General features: G+C 33.7%; 2 protein-coding genes and 1 non-coding gene across 5 annotated transcripts; 2 read left to right on the top strand and 1 right to left on the bottom strand.

Moving 5' to 3' along the window:
* The first annotated feature begins 1,407 nt into the window (after positions 1–1,407).
* Positions 1,408–7,481, top strand: LOC25484325 (flowering locus K homology domain). Of its 3 annotated transcripts, none has more exons than XM_013613106.3 (7): positions 1,408–1,546; positions 2,377–3,017; positions 4,398–4,647; positions 5,144–5,292; positions 5,644–5,928; positions 6,035–6,229; positions 6,950–7,481. In XM_013613106.3, the coding sequence occupies exons 2-7, from the start codon at positions 2,385–2,387 to the stop codon at positions 7,139–7,141; spliced, it is 1,704 nt and encodes a 567-aa protein (XP_013468560.1). In that variant the 5' UTR covers positions 1,408–1,546; positions 2,377–2,384; the 3' UTR covers positions 7,142–7,481. The 3 variants fall into 3 exon arrangements, with proteins under 3 accessions (XP_013468560.1, XP_013468559.1, XP_024635674.1); XM_013613105.3 differs by having other exon boundaries at positions 5,141–5,292; XM_024779906.2 differs by having other exon boundaries at positions 1,411–1,546; positions 2,383–3,017; positions 5,141–5,292.
* Positions 7,482–9,081: 1,600 nt separating this feature from the next.
* Positions 9,082–9,184, top strand: LOC112418854 (U6 spliceosomal RNA). Its single transcript, XR_003008927.1, has one exon. It is a non-coding gene; the product is annotated as a U6 spliceosomal RNA (small nuclear RNA).
* A 2,908-nt stretch (positions 9,185–12,092) lies between these two features.
* Positions 12,093–17,305, bottom strand: LOC25484324 (fructokinase-1). The gene is made up of 5 exons (XM_013613104.3): positions 16,832–17,305; positions 14,987–15,237; positions 14,615–14,906; positions 13,467–13,619; positions 12,093–12,962 (listed from the first exon to the last, which is right to left on the bottom strand). Exons 1-5 carry the CDS (start codon positions 17,174–17,176, stop codon positions 12,576–12,578), a joined length of 1,428 nt encoding a protein of 475 aa, XP_013468558.1. The 5' UTR covers positions 17,177–17,305; the 3' UTR covers positions 12,093–12,575.
* Between the last annotated feature and the right edge of the window lie 329 nt (positions 17,306–17,634).

Genomic DNA, 17,634 nt, shown 5'->3' with positions numbered 1-17,634 from the left:
CATATACTCATATTTTTTTAATAATTAATTCAATTGTATTAAAAAAAAACCAACAAGCTCGACAAATGATTCTGAATTGTTCATGCTAATTAGATTATTTTGTCACTCATATGTCTAATTTTTTTTAGAGGACTCGTTGTGTCTCATGTTTAATTGAATTAAGATTTATCATGATTTATAAAAAATTATAAAGTTTGAGTTTGTGCTTATGGCCAAAAGAAAAAAATTAGGGAAAAATAAAAAGGGTTTGAATCTACCAAAAACAAGAAGGTATTGTTTGATTATGAATTAATGATGATAGATATGTTTTTTAATCAGGTGATTGAGAGTATTTGATGTATGTTAATTAATTTGGTGATAGTTTTAAGCCTTTGGATTAAATAAAATGAATGGATAAGATTTGGTGTCAAACTAATTTTGACACCATTGTGTCATTTGATCCTATCCCTATATATATATAGCTTTAAAAAAATCTATATATTATTTTATTAAAAAAAATAAAAAATTTATATACAAAAAAAAGTTGAATACATTAAGGGTCTGTTTGGGAAACCCAAAAAAAAGCTTTTAGCTTTTAGCTTATAGCTTATAAGCTCGTTTGACAAAAAAAGCTCTGTTGGGTAACACTTTTTCACCATGAGCTTATAGCTTATTTCACGAGCTTATAAGCTATTTTTCAGAAGCTATTCCAAGTAGCGTTTGAGCTTATAGCTTATAGCTTCTCACTTTTTCTTCCAATTTTACCCTTATTATTTCATTTAAATTGTATTTTTATCCATTATAATTATTATAATAAGCTACGTAATAAAAGACTACTATCCCTTTATTCCAATTTTTGTATATATAGCAGCTGACCTTTTTTTTTTTTTTTAAAAGTATATACCTTCGTTTTTTTTTTTACGAAACAAAATACTATTATTCTATTAGTGTTACTTTTTTTTTTTTGAGGTAAGTGTTATTTTCTTTATTCTCTGTTATTAGTATTATTCTATTAGTGCTACCTTTTTTTTTGTTTGTTTTTGAGGTAAATGTTATTTTCTTTATAAAGTGGAAACACTTAAATGATAATAAATATAAGATAAAATTTTAGTGAATAAAATTTAATTTAATTTATAATACATAGGATATATTAAATTAATAAATTTAAAGTATTTTTTGAAAGAAAAATTAGTTTACAAAATTACAAATACTTAAATTAATGATATGATTTTTATTATGAATTAAGAATACCCTTTATGTCATTTTACATTTATCAGCTAGTTGAACCGCTATTTTTACCAAACACTTCAATTAGCTTATAGCTATCAGCTATCCGCTATTTTTACCAAACAGAGCCTAAAACAAAAATAAAAAACCGGGTAAATTAGGGAGCAGAAAGAAAATAGAGTATATATATATATAGTTTGTGGTGTCTTTTTGTCTCTCTCTCTCACTATATCTTTCTCATCCTTACCGAAAACCTAAATTCACCACCGCACCGCACACACACCTTTCTCCAAATCCAATCGCCCGCGCTTTCTCTCTTTCTTCTTCTTCAACAATCACAGTAAGTTCTCTAACCCTAACCCTAACTTTCACTCTTCTCCACTCACCACATGCTTCTCGCGTGCTTTCTTGCGTTTTGGATAATTCTTGATTATAGTTATCGATTTTTTTTTTTTTTGATTCGTTTGGATATTTATTTTATGCATCAGTTATTATTATTATTATTTAGTTCCATATGATATGATTTCAATACATTGATAGGAATATTGAATGAATGATTATTGATTACTGTTTATTTGTTCTCATGATTAGCGTAACTGACATTGTATAATTTTACAGTGTAAATTGATTACCGTAACTGTCAACTCTGTTGTACATGTGGCTAGATTTTTTTTTCTATTTAGTTGGTTTGAGAATTGAGAAAATAGGATTCGCACTGACAGTGTAAAACAATTGTATGCACTGACAGTGTAAAATAATTTTACACTGTTGTACAATAGCAACTGCGTATCCCGCCAAATCACCCCACTACACCCCAATTTAATGGTACAACATGGATAAATACTTGATTCCTATTGGATGTCAGCGTAGAATTAATTTATACTAACATAGCATATCCATTGCACTATGAGTTTAATTAGTAGCACTGTCAGTGTAAAATTATTTTACACCTGCATCCAATGATGTGTTGCTACGTCATTCAATGTGTTTATAAACACATAGCTGTCATATTCATTAAATGACGTGGAAATAAATCATTTGATGCACGCGTATATTCCTCATGATTGTTGCATTATTCATTTTCTTCTTGTGTATTGTGTGTGTTTCAATTTTAGTTTTTGTTGAGAATGATATTGATGAGGTTTTGTTTTCATATGATGGGTTTTGAAGTAATAGATATGTCTGGGGAACATTTTGATGGAGAAGATGTTGGCTATGTGCCTGAGAATATGGAATTTCCACAAATTCATTCCGATGAACACGATGAAGGAGATGTGATTGATGACTCAGGGTTTCCTCAACTGCACCATGATGATGAGTCTGGATTTCCTCAACTGCTGCATGATGATGAGTCTGGATTTCCTCAACTGCAGCAAGATGATGAGTCAGGGTTTCCTCAACTGCAGCATGATGATATTGATGATGAACAGGTGGGAAGTTTGGGTGAGGATGCCAATCTTCCTGAAGATCAATTAGAAGGTCATGATGTGGAAAATTTTCCTGAAATTGACGATGCCATTGCCAATGCTCTGACTGAAGAGAATACTAACGAGGAACAACATGATGAAGGGAATCATGTGACTGAGAATTTTGGTTCGCCGGAAAAGAAGGTACCCGGGGAAGATTCGAAAGGAATTGAAATAAAGAAGTGGTATGGGTGGCCTGGAGAGAATGTTTTCAGGATGTTGGTTCCTGCACAAAAGGTTGGCAGCATCATTGGACGCAAAGGAGAGTTTATTAAGAAAATTACTGAAGAGACTAGGGCTCGAGTTAAAATTCTCGATGGACCTCAAGGAACCGCAGAAAGAGCGGTAAGTATACTTTTCAATTTGTTCTTTTTATTAATGTAGCTAGGCATAATCTCGGATATTGTAGTGTATTATAGATATTTGTTTGACTTATCAGTTCTTTTGTTAGAAGTATGTTTATGGTCTTTGTTGCCCATAACACAAACATAAACTATTTTAAAACTTAATCGTGGTTAAGGATGCAATTTCAATCATCAAGAACTAGGTTAATGAAAATATAATAGAAGGAACATCACTTCATGAAAACTAACACTCCATTATGCTTATGAATAAACCCTAGTGCTCTATCTTGTTGTGGCAACTATTTAGGGCTTTAATATGGAAGACATCTACTTGGATGAAGCAAGCTCTTAATTCATCAATTTGAAATTGAAACTAAATGGTTCATTCAGGATAAAACACGGTAGCACAGATGAACACTATTGCTAAGGAGTAAGGAATTGTATATTATATAATAAGGAAACGGTGATCAGTTATCAAGGAAGTGAACCTATTAAAATTACATAATCCAGCTAAACACAAGAAATAATAAATAATGAAACAGGTTAATATAAACAAAAAGAGATGTCTTTTATTGAGATAACACAATGGATGTGTGCAGGTTGTCAGCAAATATGAATGAACCAAGTGGCTTCAAATTGAAGAGCCAAAGTTCAAGTTGCAGGGAAACAGCAATGAGCATGTACAACTGCTGAAATGTTGTTTCTGACTTAAGAACCAGAAATAGTTTGTGCAGACTTTGGTGGCAAGAAGCTTTCACTGTACCTGGTAACTTTAGAACTTGGTCGATTGGTGTCTTGCCACACTCAAACTCTTACCTTCAAAACACACTTGCAGTCAACTAAAAAAAGCTTCTGAAATTTGATCCACATAGTACTGAGTATGCTAAAACTGATGAATTCAGGGTGCTATGTCATTAAAATTTATAAATCTAACATATATATTGAGCAATTCAATTACTCCTAGCACTCCTATCATTATTGAGTTACTCCAAAGATTTAAAATTATTAATTAAAAATTAAACTATTCATATTCATAGAAAACTGGTATAGTGAAAATAATTGCTAATTGAGAATATAGAGATGCATCGTTCCAAAGAAATGGAAATAAAGTTAAAGGAAAATTTAGTTTCACCAGTGAAAGTAATTGCTAGTTCAATGAACAGAAATGAAAATTAAGTGAAAAGGTAAAACAAAATTTTATATATTTATTCTAGAGATACAATAGTGAAATTAGTGATCAACGAGTGTCTTTGGAACATTTGAAATGAATCAATCATATACAGTTAGATTTTCTGGAATTCATCTGTCTTTGGTGTTTAATGAAAGCCTGCTATTTCCTACACGGTGTTTCTGAATTCTATTTCATTTATCCTTATAAAAGGTAATGGTTTCTGCAAAAGAAGAGCCAGATCGCCCCATACCACCTGCTGTGGAGGGTTTGTTAAGGGTTCATAAACAAGTTGCCAATGTGGTCAGTGAGCCTGCAGATACTGCACAAGGTGCAGGGCGCCCAAGTATTACGAGGCTTCTAGTGGCTGATACTCAAGCAGGAAGCTTGATTGGGAAGCAGGGGTCCACTATAAAAATCTTTCAAGATTCTACAGGTTGCAATATACGCATTCTTGGTTCAGGTGCGTTTTCAGACATTATTTTTTTGAAGGATTACAGATAACACTGACGTAAGCGTTGATGTCAGCGTAATCCGTAATTTTCTGACATTATTAAACATGGGGAAATATTGCTTGAAAACATTTTTTTTTTCAAAATTTTTATTCTAGAGGTCTTTTTATTTGTGTATTTGACACAACTCAACTTTCATTAACTGATGCACATCCTTCAAAAAAAATAAAAAATAAAAAATAAAAAATTAACTGATGCACATTTTATCAGGATCACTAAACCCGCCACTCTCAGATGCACTGATTTGCTTACTGATATTCTTATTTGCTTACTTATTTGCTCGACGAAAAAAAACTAACTTTCTAAAGGCATATATTATGTCTTTAGAAAGTTAGTTTTTTCCTCGAGCAATGCCCTAATATTTAGCAAACATGTATAGGAGATACATGATTTATGAATATGCAAGTGTGTAATTATTGTACCTGAATAATGTAATGTATACAGCAGAACACCTGCCAATTTTCGCTTTGCGGGATGATAGTATTGTTGAGATACAAGGGGAACCCGCAGGAGTTCACAAGGCAGTTGAACTTATTGCACTCCATCTACGCAAGTTCTTGGTTGACCGTAGCATAGTCGGAGTGTTTGAAACACAGGTAAAGATCTGTTTTCAAAATTTAAAAGGCATGAATGGGCAGATTAATAATATCTTGTAGGTTAGTGATAGATAGGGCTAGGGTGGACTGGAAATCATTTTAGGCGGCTATCTATCATTTGCATGTTATATGTATGCTGGACTTGACTCATTTATTGTTTTTATGTTTTGCATTTTGAGAAGGGGTTTCAATGTTACCTTCAAGTGTAAATTACTCTGTGTAATGGCCTCTTCTCTTATGCTTGGGATTGAAGCAATGCTTTGTATTTTGTTTATTTTGAGGCTATATGGAGCATTTTACTATATTGCTTTTCTATTATTTAATTATTTTTTTCTTCATCGCAACCTTTAGATGCAACGACAAGATGTTCGAGGTAACCAGAATATGCCACCTCACCAACCTTGGGGGCCTCCTCCTCAAGGGTTTCCTGCTCATGGCGGTGGTGGTGGACCTGCTTTTCCGCCCAATCCTCAGTATATGCCACCTCCACATAACTATGATAATTATTACCCACCTGCTGACCTGCCTCCTATTGACAAGCACATGCATCAGGGTCCACCACCTGCCTACGCAAGGGATGCCTCTTTGGGAATACATTCTTCCGGTGGACAGCCACAGCAATCTGGTGGGACTAAGGTGTCTTCTTTTGCCTAACTGATCATTGCAGAGAGCGACTTTGGTTTTGAATCATCATCATCATCATCATGATCTTGACTTCTGTAATTTATTTTCTATTGTATAGGTCACACAGCACATGCAAATCCCGCTGTCCTTTGCAGATGCTGTTATTGGGGCATCAGGAGCAAATATTAGCTACATTCGCCGTGCTAGTGGAGCAAGTATTACAATTCAAGAGACTAGAGGTGTGCCAGGGGAGATGACTGTTGAAATAAGTGGTACCGCTTCACAAATACAGGCAGCCCAACAGCTGGTTCAGGTATTTGATTTTGAAGGTCTTTGAGATTTCTAATCTGCTTGTTATATGTCTTATCATTAATGATGATTAATAGAGTCTGCTTGTTATGTCTTCTCATTAATGATGATTAATAGACACTGATTGAATTCTCTGTGATTGGAAATGGTAGATTTTATGTTTGCATTTTTGGTTTATTCTTGTATGTGTGGATAGCTCCATATATACTAGTTAATGATTGTCTTTGGATGATAATTTTTCCCAGTAGTTTTTAAATTGTGTTGTGTATGATAGTTCAATTTTAAATGTCTACTGGTATAGTAAAAGTATTTGTTGGTAACCATCTTTTGTAGTTGAAGATATATATAAATAAATGATAGCATTGAATAATGAGAGGGAATTCCAATGACATTGAAGTATATTTGTTTTTTTTTTCTTGCACTTTGCCTTTTGTTTTCCCATGTTATCGATGAACAAAAATTAGATGAAAGCCTTTCTTGAGAAGGTACAGAATGTGAAATGGTAGGAAACCTTATAAAATAAGGCTAAACGAATTGTTGTAAATAGTGGCAAAGGATAGAACCAATTTTAGTTATCATTGTCATGTGACTTCTTTCTGTTTTTTCTTTTTCGATGTTGTCGATGTACATAAAATTGAAATCCTATCCTAAGAATAAAGGTGCATGTTTTGCTTGACATCTTTTTGTGTATTTATCTAAATTGGTCACAATCTATCTGATGCAGAATTTCATGGCTGAAGCTGCAAATGCCGTGGCCGCCGCACAGGCACAGGATCACATGGGAGGAACAGTTAACCAAGGCTATAATTCCTATCCCACCAATGCTCCTGTTTATGCATCTCCACAATCAGGTGCTGCAGGCCATGCACCACCTGCAGACTATGGTTCTGTATACGGCACCAACTATGGCTATTGAGAATATTACATTCAATTTTAGTTGAGGAGCCTTGCGTTTTTTAAACAATCCATTCAATCTTAGTTCTGGTTCTTGTATTCGAGTTGTACTGCATTTGGTATAATATTGGATAGGATTTAGAGAATATGATGATTCAGTAGGTTTTTTTTTTTATTTTTTTAATGTTGTTGGTTTCCTTCATGTTTCCAAACAAGAAATTTTTACGGGTCTTGAATTTAAATGTCGTTAACAAAGATAAATATAATCACTTGTCATGATAAAGATTGAAATGTGATGCTTGATAAGTGTATGAAACTAATGCTTCTAGGTAAACAGTTTAATTAAACTGTATCATATGAAATCTGCCAGATGGTTTTATTATTGCTTTTGGAATTGTTAATCGATAAAATGTTGCAAATTGCGAAGTTTTACATCAGTCCTTTCTACTTTAATAGAGTCTGGATAATAAGGTGTTTTAAAAATTTTAAGTGAATATTTATCATGTGAAGTGTATTGTAAAATATTTCATTTTGCATAAGCTCTTCTTACTAGTTTAAAACATTGGAGGCTTTTTTTTTGGTAGGAAATTATTTAATGTGTTGAGATTCTCACTCAATTTCTTTTGAGAAATAAGAATGATACTAATCCATTTCAGATGTGTCAAATATTGAAGTGTTACTTGGAAACCGAGTTTTAAAATGTATTGAAGTGTAATTTTTTTTTGAGAGAAGATAATCTTTAGCTATTTAAAAGTTATCGAAATGTAGTCTAAAAGATGCATTGAAATGAATATTTAAGAATTTTGTAACAAAAAAAAAGAAGAATATTTAAGAATTTTATATGAAATCTTTCTTTAAATGACCGTATTTTCAATCTACTTAAGGTCTTTTTGAATTAGATATCTCTACTATCGGATGGGGTCAAGTTTGTTAAAAGATACTAGACTTTCACAACATGTTAACTCTGTTCAACCGTAGCATAGATATCAAAATTTTAATAAAAGAAATATATAAATCCCACGTAGATAGTTTGGTTGGTGAGTTAAAAAACATCGAATGAGTTTTAAGTAGGGTGTCCCACATTTGATTCTGAAAGTAACATAACCCCTAATTTACTAATATTTACATATAAAAAAAGGGAACCTTTACAATTATATCGTACATAGTTTTTCAGCATAGATTTATATCTTCACTCCAAAAATTTAAACATTGAAGATGTGCAATTATAATGTTACGACGAAAATAATGTCTTCCTTAGTTTTATCAGTTCCCTAGTTTTTGTTTTCTAATAAACCTTTCATATTCTTGGTTTTGATTTCCCTTGATAATTGAGCAGAGTGAGTCTCTAGGACAACTTAGTGATAATTAATTAATGGACCTTCAAATACATCAATAATTATTGGAAAATTGCTTTTTTGACATTTAAACTTCCTAAAAACACATGGAAAAATCTGAAATATCTTTAGCGGTAGTTAACTACCACCAACTTATAACTGGAAAACCGACGTTAGTTAACTACCGCTGAGTTTTTGATTATTTCCATGTGTTTCTATGAAATAATGGATGTCAAAAAAGCAACCATCTAACTATTGGGATCCAAGAAACAAGAAAATGGAACCAATTTATGGACCTTAAAAAGTGATTTTACATACAAAAGAAAAGGAAGAGCTAGATAAGTGTACAATGCAGTGCAGCCCGTGGTCTCTATCTTCTAAAATTTAATACAGTATATCAATAACAACATCTCTGTATATAGTTTTCAAGAGAGTGTGGAACCGAACGAACCATCATTTATTATGCGATGAATCTTGGTGGCATTAAAATGATTGATAAGTTTAGAAGTGCAATGCATGTTAGTGTTTTATTTCCTAGTTGTCATACGCACACACAAAATAAGTCCCACATCGGTTAACATACATATTTATTTAATGTTTATATAACGCGCAAATGCTCTCTTCTATTGTCCCTTCGGGGACATCCGATAAAATTGGAACGATACAGAGAAGATTAGCATGGCCCCTGCGCAAGGATGACACGCACAAATCGAGAAATGGTCCAAATTTTTTTTGCATTTTTTCTCTCTTCAATTCCTTTCACTGGCTGCAGGTATTGGCTTCTTTTTTCAGCCATTTTTGTCTTTGTATCACTGATGGATATTCAAAACTTGACAAGGCTTAGGGTTTATGCACACTCTGATGATACTTATTTCTGTTTTTAATTGTCTTGGTTCATTGCGAAGGTAATGTTAATTTAGTCAGGTTATAGAATCAGTTAGTTGTCCACAAGTCCTAATTCAAATGACAAAAAATGCCGAAATTGTCTTGGTTCATTGCTTTGCAACTTTCTCTTTTTTTACTATTCAATTCAATCAATAATAATCATGATCCATATTCAGTATTCTTCCCTGGAGCTATCTGCTTAAATATTTTAGTAGTAGAATGAGTAATGCTGTTAGGATAAGAAAGTGTTCTTTCTCTATTATTAGGACAGGAGAATTACTATTCTTGTAAGATATGAAGAGAAATTGTAATAAAGCAATACCTTTATTTGTGTCTAGAATCATAAATATGTCCTAGTCTATAATGTCATGTAGAAGTAGAAGAAGAATCATCAATGAATCTTAGAAACAGAATTACATGAACACGGAGAGAGGTAGCTAGGGAAACCGAGGCATGAACTCGTAACACATACATTACATATCTTCATGTCTTAAAGTTTACCAATAAGTCTCTTGTTGGAACTCTGCAAAGTTAGACTCCTTGTTAGTTTGGAAAGTTGTTAATGTAACAATCCAAAGAATTGGCGAGTTTTTGCTACAACAGAAACGATTGATACTGCCTGAAATAGCTGCATTAGTCTTGTAACCATTAGGTAAGCTCATAGTTAAAGGTTAAATGTGCTGAAAACATGAGAAATTTTGAAGAAAGAGTGATGTAGGGTCAGTGACACTTGTATCTATGTCCCAAAGGATATCCTTCTTACACATATGAGTAGAAGAGATGGAATTGATGGATGCAGATTGAGAAAGAAACAAATTTGCGGTAGGTTGAGTTGAAACAAAATTTGTATTTCATGATGATGAATCAAAGTATAGAAACGTCGTAGTAAAACTTCTATACTTAAGTACTACCCGGACATATACCTCTTTCTTTGCCCGATGATTGAGTCAACATGTCTCCAAAAGTCAACAAGTTCACTACCAGGCCGCCATTACAATGTTACAGCATCTCAAGAGTGTACTCTCTTGCCAAGGGCCTTCCAAAGTGTGGCATTTTTGTCCTAGTTGGTACAGCCTAGTAGTTTGGCTGTGAGGGGAATCCTAGGTTTGTACCCACGGTCACCATATTTCCCTCTCCGTGTGTGTTGGCCACTAGGTCAATAGCAAAAAAAAAAGTGATGAATACATAAGAGCGATCTAAAGAAACTGAGGATGTGCTTGGTGAAGATGGATCTTCAATAGGACAATCTGACTATTGCCTGCAAACTTCCGGTGGTTGTAGTCGGATGGTTCTAACTTGATTACAGGCGTGTTCAATTACCATATGTTATTACACTGTCAGTTGTTGGAAAAAATAGGAGTTTTTATTTTTTTATTTAAATTTGTAATTCTTAATCTATGTATAACATATCTCAGAGACAGACTCTAATCAAGTCATTTTAGAGTTAAGGAATGAGCTCAGCCAGTTTGAAATTGTCATATTTTGATTTGAATTGTTGAATTTCTAGATCTCTTATCTTTCATTTGTTAGTAGGATTGTGCATAATCCTATCCTAATTATTCCGTGTAAGAATAATTTGTAATTCCTTGTTGTACTTATACCCTTTTATTTATTCTTGAGTACATGTTGAGAAAGTTAAAGAACCATTTCACTTTGTTTATGTTTTGGGGTAGAAACTTCATTCCAATCTTTAAAGGTTTTTACGAGTCTAAAGAGATTCTTGATCCATTTTCATTGTTCCTTGAGCGGTTTATTTTGGATGTGCAATTCCTGGATGAATCGACCTTCACCCTCTCATGAAATCAACCTGCAGTTCAGCCGGACTTGACCCTTTCGTAATGCATATGTTTTTGCAATTCCAAGCTCTTTAGTATTCATAGTTCTGTAAACTCAAAAAACAATTTGATCACAATCTCAAAGCATCCTTTACATGACTTACTATTTGTTTCCACGGTAGAAACAGATGTAGACGCACATCTCAAAGCATCCTTTATTTTTTTGAGAGGTTATATTGCCTATTTCTCTAAAAGATTTATCCGGTGTTTAACAGCAGAAACTGTTCAGAGGTCATGGTACAGGATAATTGCATTCCCCTTCCTTTGCCAACCACGGATGACGGAGGCAATCTACAAGTGCCACAACATAGGTTTTAACAAAATGGAAAAGCTTACCAGACACAGAATCTGCATGGGAAGATATCTAAATTATGGAGCAGTACTACCTTAACCTCAACTTTAGTAGTATCAACTCAAAGGAGTAAAAAATGAGAGCTGAAATACATCAAGGAAGTGCAATAGTATCAACTAGGAATGCCAAGTGAGGCAGAGAAGCACAATTCAAGCATGCAGAGAGCAGAAAGGGGAGAGTACATTCATCAAGGAGCCTAACAGAGATTGCTGAGGAAAGGAGAAACTGAGGGCGAATATAAAAGTAACAAGTTAGAATGAACGTCATGCTGTTGACTCATAATCTTGTTTATAACTCGATGTATATGTTTCTGTATTTGAGAACTGTTGTCGCCCTGTAATAGCCCTTCTGTTAATATAAATATCCAGAAATTTTGATTCAATAATTTCTGAGACAACTCTTAAGTATTGATTATGTTTTAGCAGTTATATTTAGTCTTGTTAGTAGTTACATCCTTCAATACGTTAATTTCATCTGTTCTTTTGTATGCTGTAAAACATGGCCTAAGTCCAAATATAATAAATACCGCAATTAGCATTTCAAACACCACTCTTTTAGCAGGTTATAGGTGAAGAACATTTGTCACATGTTTGTATCTAATTCCAACCATGAAGTATCATAATCATAATAACATAATCCCTATTCAAAATATTAAAATTCATACAAACCACTTTTCCCTCTGCCATCAATTAACTATCAAAATATGTATTATAGAGACTATTACATATCACTACTTGAGAAGCATTCATGCAAAAATGAAGCCAAAAGAAATGTAATCTGCCAGAGGATAAAAGCTCTGCCTCACCCTTTATGGGAGGAAAAATACCCTTGACATCAAAGGAATATACTTGAGACTGGAACGAAAGAAATCAGCTAAATTGTTTGATGAGCAGCTACGTCATATACTTGCTCAAAACAATGTGTTTTTCAGAGATAAAACTCTGCTGTCTTAACGCTTACTTTTAGACTTTTAGAGGATAAAGGAGCCAAAAAGTTGAGAGAATCCAGAGAAGGGTTAGTTCACATGAGTGGCAATCAACTGTCAAAACATCAAGTTGGCACATTCTCCACTGTCTGTGGAAACTCAAGCTTGGGCAAGAGCTCAGAGGCAACCTTGTCAAATGGGATAAAGTTGACATGATTTCTGTTTCCATTCATCACAATATTTGACAGACATGTTACTTCCTGATCTATCACTTTCTTTTCAAGAATGTCGGTCCAAAATTCACGATCTTCATGGAAGCTCGATGATCTTAATATATCTACTACCTTTTCCAGAGATGCTACATTCCTACCGGCACCACAGCCCATGGCTGTTGCCGCACCTACTGCATTTGCAAATGCTAATGTATTAACCATTGGCAATTTATGTATAAAACCATATGCAATAGCAGCTACAAAACTGTCTCCACACCCAACACTGTCAACAATGTTCACCTGATGATATAATTTATAAATCCAATTAGTTTGCATTCAAGAGTTATCACAAAAATTTAATGGTTGTAAAATAAAACTCCATAAATTTTGCAAGAGAGAAAAACAAGACTTTGAACACAGACAGAAAAAGTGACAAGTTATACTTGGAGCATATCAGACTCTCACTTGATAATTCCTTTGATATTAGGATGTTGGAAATGCAAGTTTAACACACAAATAGAAAGATATTTCAGTAGGAGAAACCACGTCCAATGTTCAGAAGGCCATTATGTTTTAAAATATAAAGTGTCTGTAGCTTTAATCGCGTACTTTTCATTAATTTGCCCTAAACTGGAATTTCATCTTTAAGCAGAAAATATAAAATTCTTAATACAAAGTATGTCGTAGCAAAGTTAAGTAGAGTGGCAGTATATAAAATGAAAAAAAAAAAAATCAATATGTTCTATAATTGCAAAAATTTGTTGGAAGCAATTAAGAGAGTTCAGAATGAGATTGAGAAGTTACCTTAAATGCAGGTGCACACGCTATACTTGATGAAGTTATTAGAATTGAACCCTTAAGACCCATTTTTACAATCACCCACTTTGTGCGGATCCCTCTTTTAAGCAACTCTTGCCCAGCTAATATCGGATCTCCTATGCCAGTTAATGACTCAGCCTGCATGCAAATCAAAAACATCAGAGATGTTATTAAATTGAAAAGTGTTTTGTAAACTACCTACAAATTATAAATATTAAAGTGATTAATGGGTATACATTGTCAGTGTAAATTAGTTTTAAACTGACATCGAGCAGGAGCCCTTCATTTTGCCACTTCATACCATTTATTTTAAGTTAAGTAACAAGAATGGGATGACATGTCAAAATGATGGTTTCACGTTGGATGCATGTGTACAATGGTTTACACCAACAGTGCCCTCCTTTTAAACTCATAAAAGCAGAAGCCCTTTTTATTTGCATCACATAACTGTTTTATAGTAATATAAGAGAAGACTAGGAGAAGACCAATATCTCATTAGACAAATTATAAGATTGTCAGCTCCAATAATCACAGCTCCAAATCAGTTTAAAGATTCTCCTTTTTCTACCATTCCAATTGTTTGACATGATTTTGAGCAACAATGTCAAACGCCCAAGTGAAGTGTATTGAAATTTGCAAAACTATAAATAACTTTTAAATGTTCCAAAATCATGTTTATTGGGGAAAAGGCACTAATTTCAACATCCTGAAAGAGTCCATAAATATGCAAGTACCATAGTATATAGATTATAGATCAAACATAATAACTTGGAGAAACAAACAAAACATGTCCAATGGTCCACAACCGAGAGGAACGACAGAAACACTGCATAAGGTTAAGAAGGTTTTTATAAACAGAGAATATATAAATATGAAGTCCTTAGTATTAGGATAAGAAAATGAAGACAGGTTAACATGGAGCACTGTCAATAATCTGAAAGCAAAGTGAAAACAGAAATATGCAGCTCAAATGAGAGATAGAAAGACAAATTTCAGAGTTTATAAACCAAAGAAAAAAGAACTTAAAAACCAGCATATCCCAAATAGTAGAGGACAAGCGTAAAGTAGACAGTCATAAGCAATCACAGTTGTATTAAGGATAGAAGCAATATGATGATAGATGTAGTGAAAACCTCGTCAGATGTTAGAAGAAGAACGTCACTCATCCTCAGAAACTGGTTAAGAGCTCTCTGTTGTTCTTGAGTCCCAGAGGAGAGGCTCTTTCCACGTGGTCCAGGATCAAAGAAGATTGATGTGCCAACTTCAACAGCACAGTCCACTACTGAGAGTAGTAAACCAGGAGAGAAATCATCAAATCCATATCCATTACAAAACAAAACCTTTGAATTTTTAATAGCTAATTTTGCTTCTCTGGACATTTTGTTCAGCCAATTAAATGCAGGATCCTTGCTAAAATCAGCTCGACTAGTAGGAAAAAAGCTTAATTAGGCCATCGTAAACAAAAAAAATGAGAAAACTTGAGTATGACAGTGAATCATTTTTACCTACAAAACCCATGTCTTTGTAAAGGATCAACGAGAACCCAGCATAGAAGTGTTTCATAAGAGGCACCAGAACAGCTGACAGTATCATCATTAGTACTCATCCCAACCATGCCAATTCCCTCATCACGAAGCACATCCGACAGAAAGTTCCCATAGATTTCCTTACCAACATGACCAATTGATACACAGTTAAGTCCTAGCCTTGCAGCTGCTATGGCCATATTGCAGTTCCCACCAGCTTCCCAATGTTTCTACACCAAAAACCACAGGATACAGGACAATAAAACCATTTGTAGAATATAAATATGAAGAACACACAGAAGTGGGATGAATGATAGTCAGCACTGTTTGGTTTAAGAAAACATTTTCCGTCTCATTTTATATTTTCCTTTTACTCTCAAATCAGCATTTTAATCCTTGAAATTGTAAGGGTCGGTCCATTAAGTCTCTTAAATTCACAAAATAGCAATTTAGTCCTTTAAATTGAACAATGTGAGTCAATTTAGTTTCCAAATTTAGCCCTACAATTTAAAGATTTTATGCTTATCTGGATGCAACAAGAAACTATTCAAGTCAATATGTATGTCTCACATCCATTTTAACATTTTATGCTTACAAATTAATCGATATTCTTCAATATAAGGGACTAATTTGCTATTTCGTAGATATGAGGGACTAAATGGCTCAACCATTACAATTTGAATCACGAGAACACTGATTTACTCCCCTTTTAAGAGTAAATAGGCAATTTAGTCCTCGAATTTGTATGCATCCGTCAAAATAGTTCATGAGTTTTTGCGAGTTCATGATTTTTGCGAATCGTCAACTACATCTATGAAATTTGTAAAATGTCATTCAAAGTAGTCCTTTAAATAAATTCTATCATTGGAGGATATGACATGACACATTAATTGCATTCGTGGTCCCTCAACATTGATCCTACATCAATGCCAACACACTGGAAGCTAATTTGCCTATGAAATTTAGATCTATTAAAGACTAATTTGCAAGTAATTAGTCATCACACGGTTGCAATTACTGACCAATCTGTGATTGATATGACCTAAATTTCATAGGCAAATTAGTCGATTGTGAATTAAAATTGATTTGAGATCAACGTGCAATATGATATATCCAGTTAATGTGCCACATCATAACCTCTAACAACAAAAGTTACCGGAGCAACTATTTGAATAACATTTTACAATTTCGGAGACTTATTTGCCAATTTGAATAAAATCGAGGGACTGTTTTTAACAATGCTTACAATTTTGGGACTAATTTGCCAATTCACTCCCCTTTTAAGGGGTAATAGTCATTTTGGTCCCTGAATGTGTAACGAGTAGTCACGATAGTCCCAAAATGTATAAAAATTCCAAAAGAGTGATTGATTGTGCACTATGTTAATCAAAATAGTCCCTCACGTTAAAATGTTCCGTAAATACTAGCATATCAGTCCCTTACGGCCATATCAATCACTATAAGTATTTACTTATTGTCATAGTAGTCCCTATAAAAAAAAGAGTTATGGTCAACATTGAGGGACTATTTTAACAGACTATTTTGACTAACAAAGTGCACAAAACTGTTTTAAAATTTTGATACATGGAATCGAATAATAATTGTGGCTATAGTTACACATTCAACACTAAAATTACTATTACCCCCTTTAAATTACAAAACTGTAAGTTTTTCAATTATTAATATTTTTTTGTTGAAAAAGACAAATAATATTAACGAGAATACAAGGAGCAGGGGAACCAACTAAACCAAGAAGAGTGTAATAATTAAGATTAAAGCTAATCCGAAGATTTGATGGAATGATTAGAAGAGCGAAAAAGAAACCTTGGGAGGTGGAGAGGAAGCCAAATGTTCCATGAAAGCTTTACGTTGTTGAACGGAAGAAGGAGGCAATTGAGGAACATTGAGAACAATATCAACACAAAGATTACCCAAAGTGGCAACATCAACGTGTTTGGATCCAACGCTTCTCAGCTTCGAATCGGGAGAGACTGCGACATCGAGACTTTTACACGCGATACTGAGATTGAGAATTGGATGAAATTGAAATTTGGGTTTGAATTTGAATTTGGATTTGGATTTGGATTGGAAGAAAGTGGCATGGTGGTGATAGAAAGGGGATGGAGAATTTAGGGTTTTGGTGGTGGATGGAACTGAGAGGAGAGGCATTCAGCAAATGTTTTTGTTTTCTAAACTCACAGTGGTGTGGAATAAGCCAACTTTTGTTTTCACGAAATAGAAGAAGGAAGACAAGGAATGATTAAGGAATCATGTAACTCATAAGTAAATAGTGGATTGGAGAATGTAATCTCATTTTCAATTCACTATTTTTTATTTTATTGAAATTTTTAGTTGACTATTTCAGACGTATATATGCCTCCTGAAAAAGAAATAAAAAATAAAGAAAAAAAAAATTATGTTTGTTTGTTGTCTATTTGTTTCATAGCGCAGTGTGTGTTTGATTTCCTGTTTGCAATATAAAAAAACATGTTTGTATATTTTTCGATTTATTTTTGCCGTTATTTTTAGAAGTTTCAAGTACTAATTTCTACGCTAACGTGTTTTTTTACCGTGATTTTCATCAAACTCCACTTTATAAACGCAGTAGCGAACATGTACGTAGATAA

Source organism: Medicago truncatula, chromosome 1 (assembly GCF_003473485.1).
Source record: "Medicago truncatula cultivar Jemalong A17 chromosome 1, MtrunA17r5.0-ANR, whole genome shotgun sequence".
Classification (NCBI taxonomy): domain Eukaryota; kingdom Viridiplantae; phylum Streptophyta; class Magnoliopsida; order Fabales; family Fabaceae; genus Medicago; species Medicago truncatula.
This window is presented reverse-complemented; position numbering and strand designations above follow the sequence as displayed.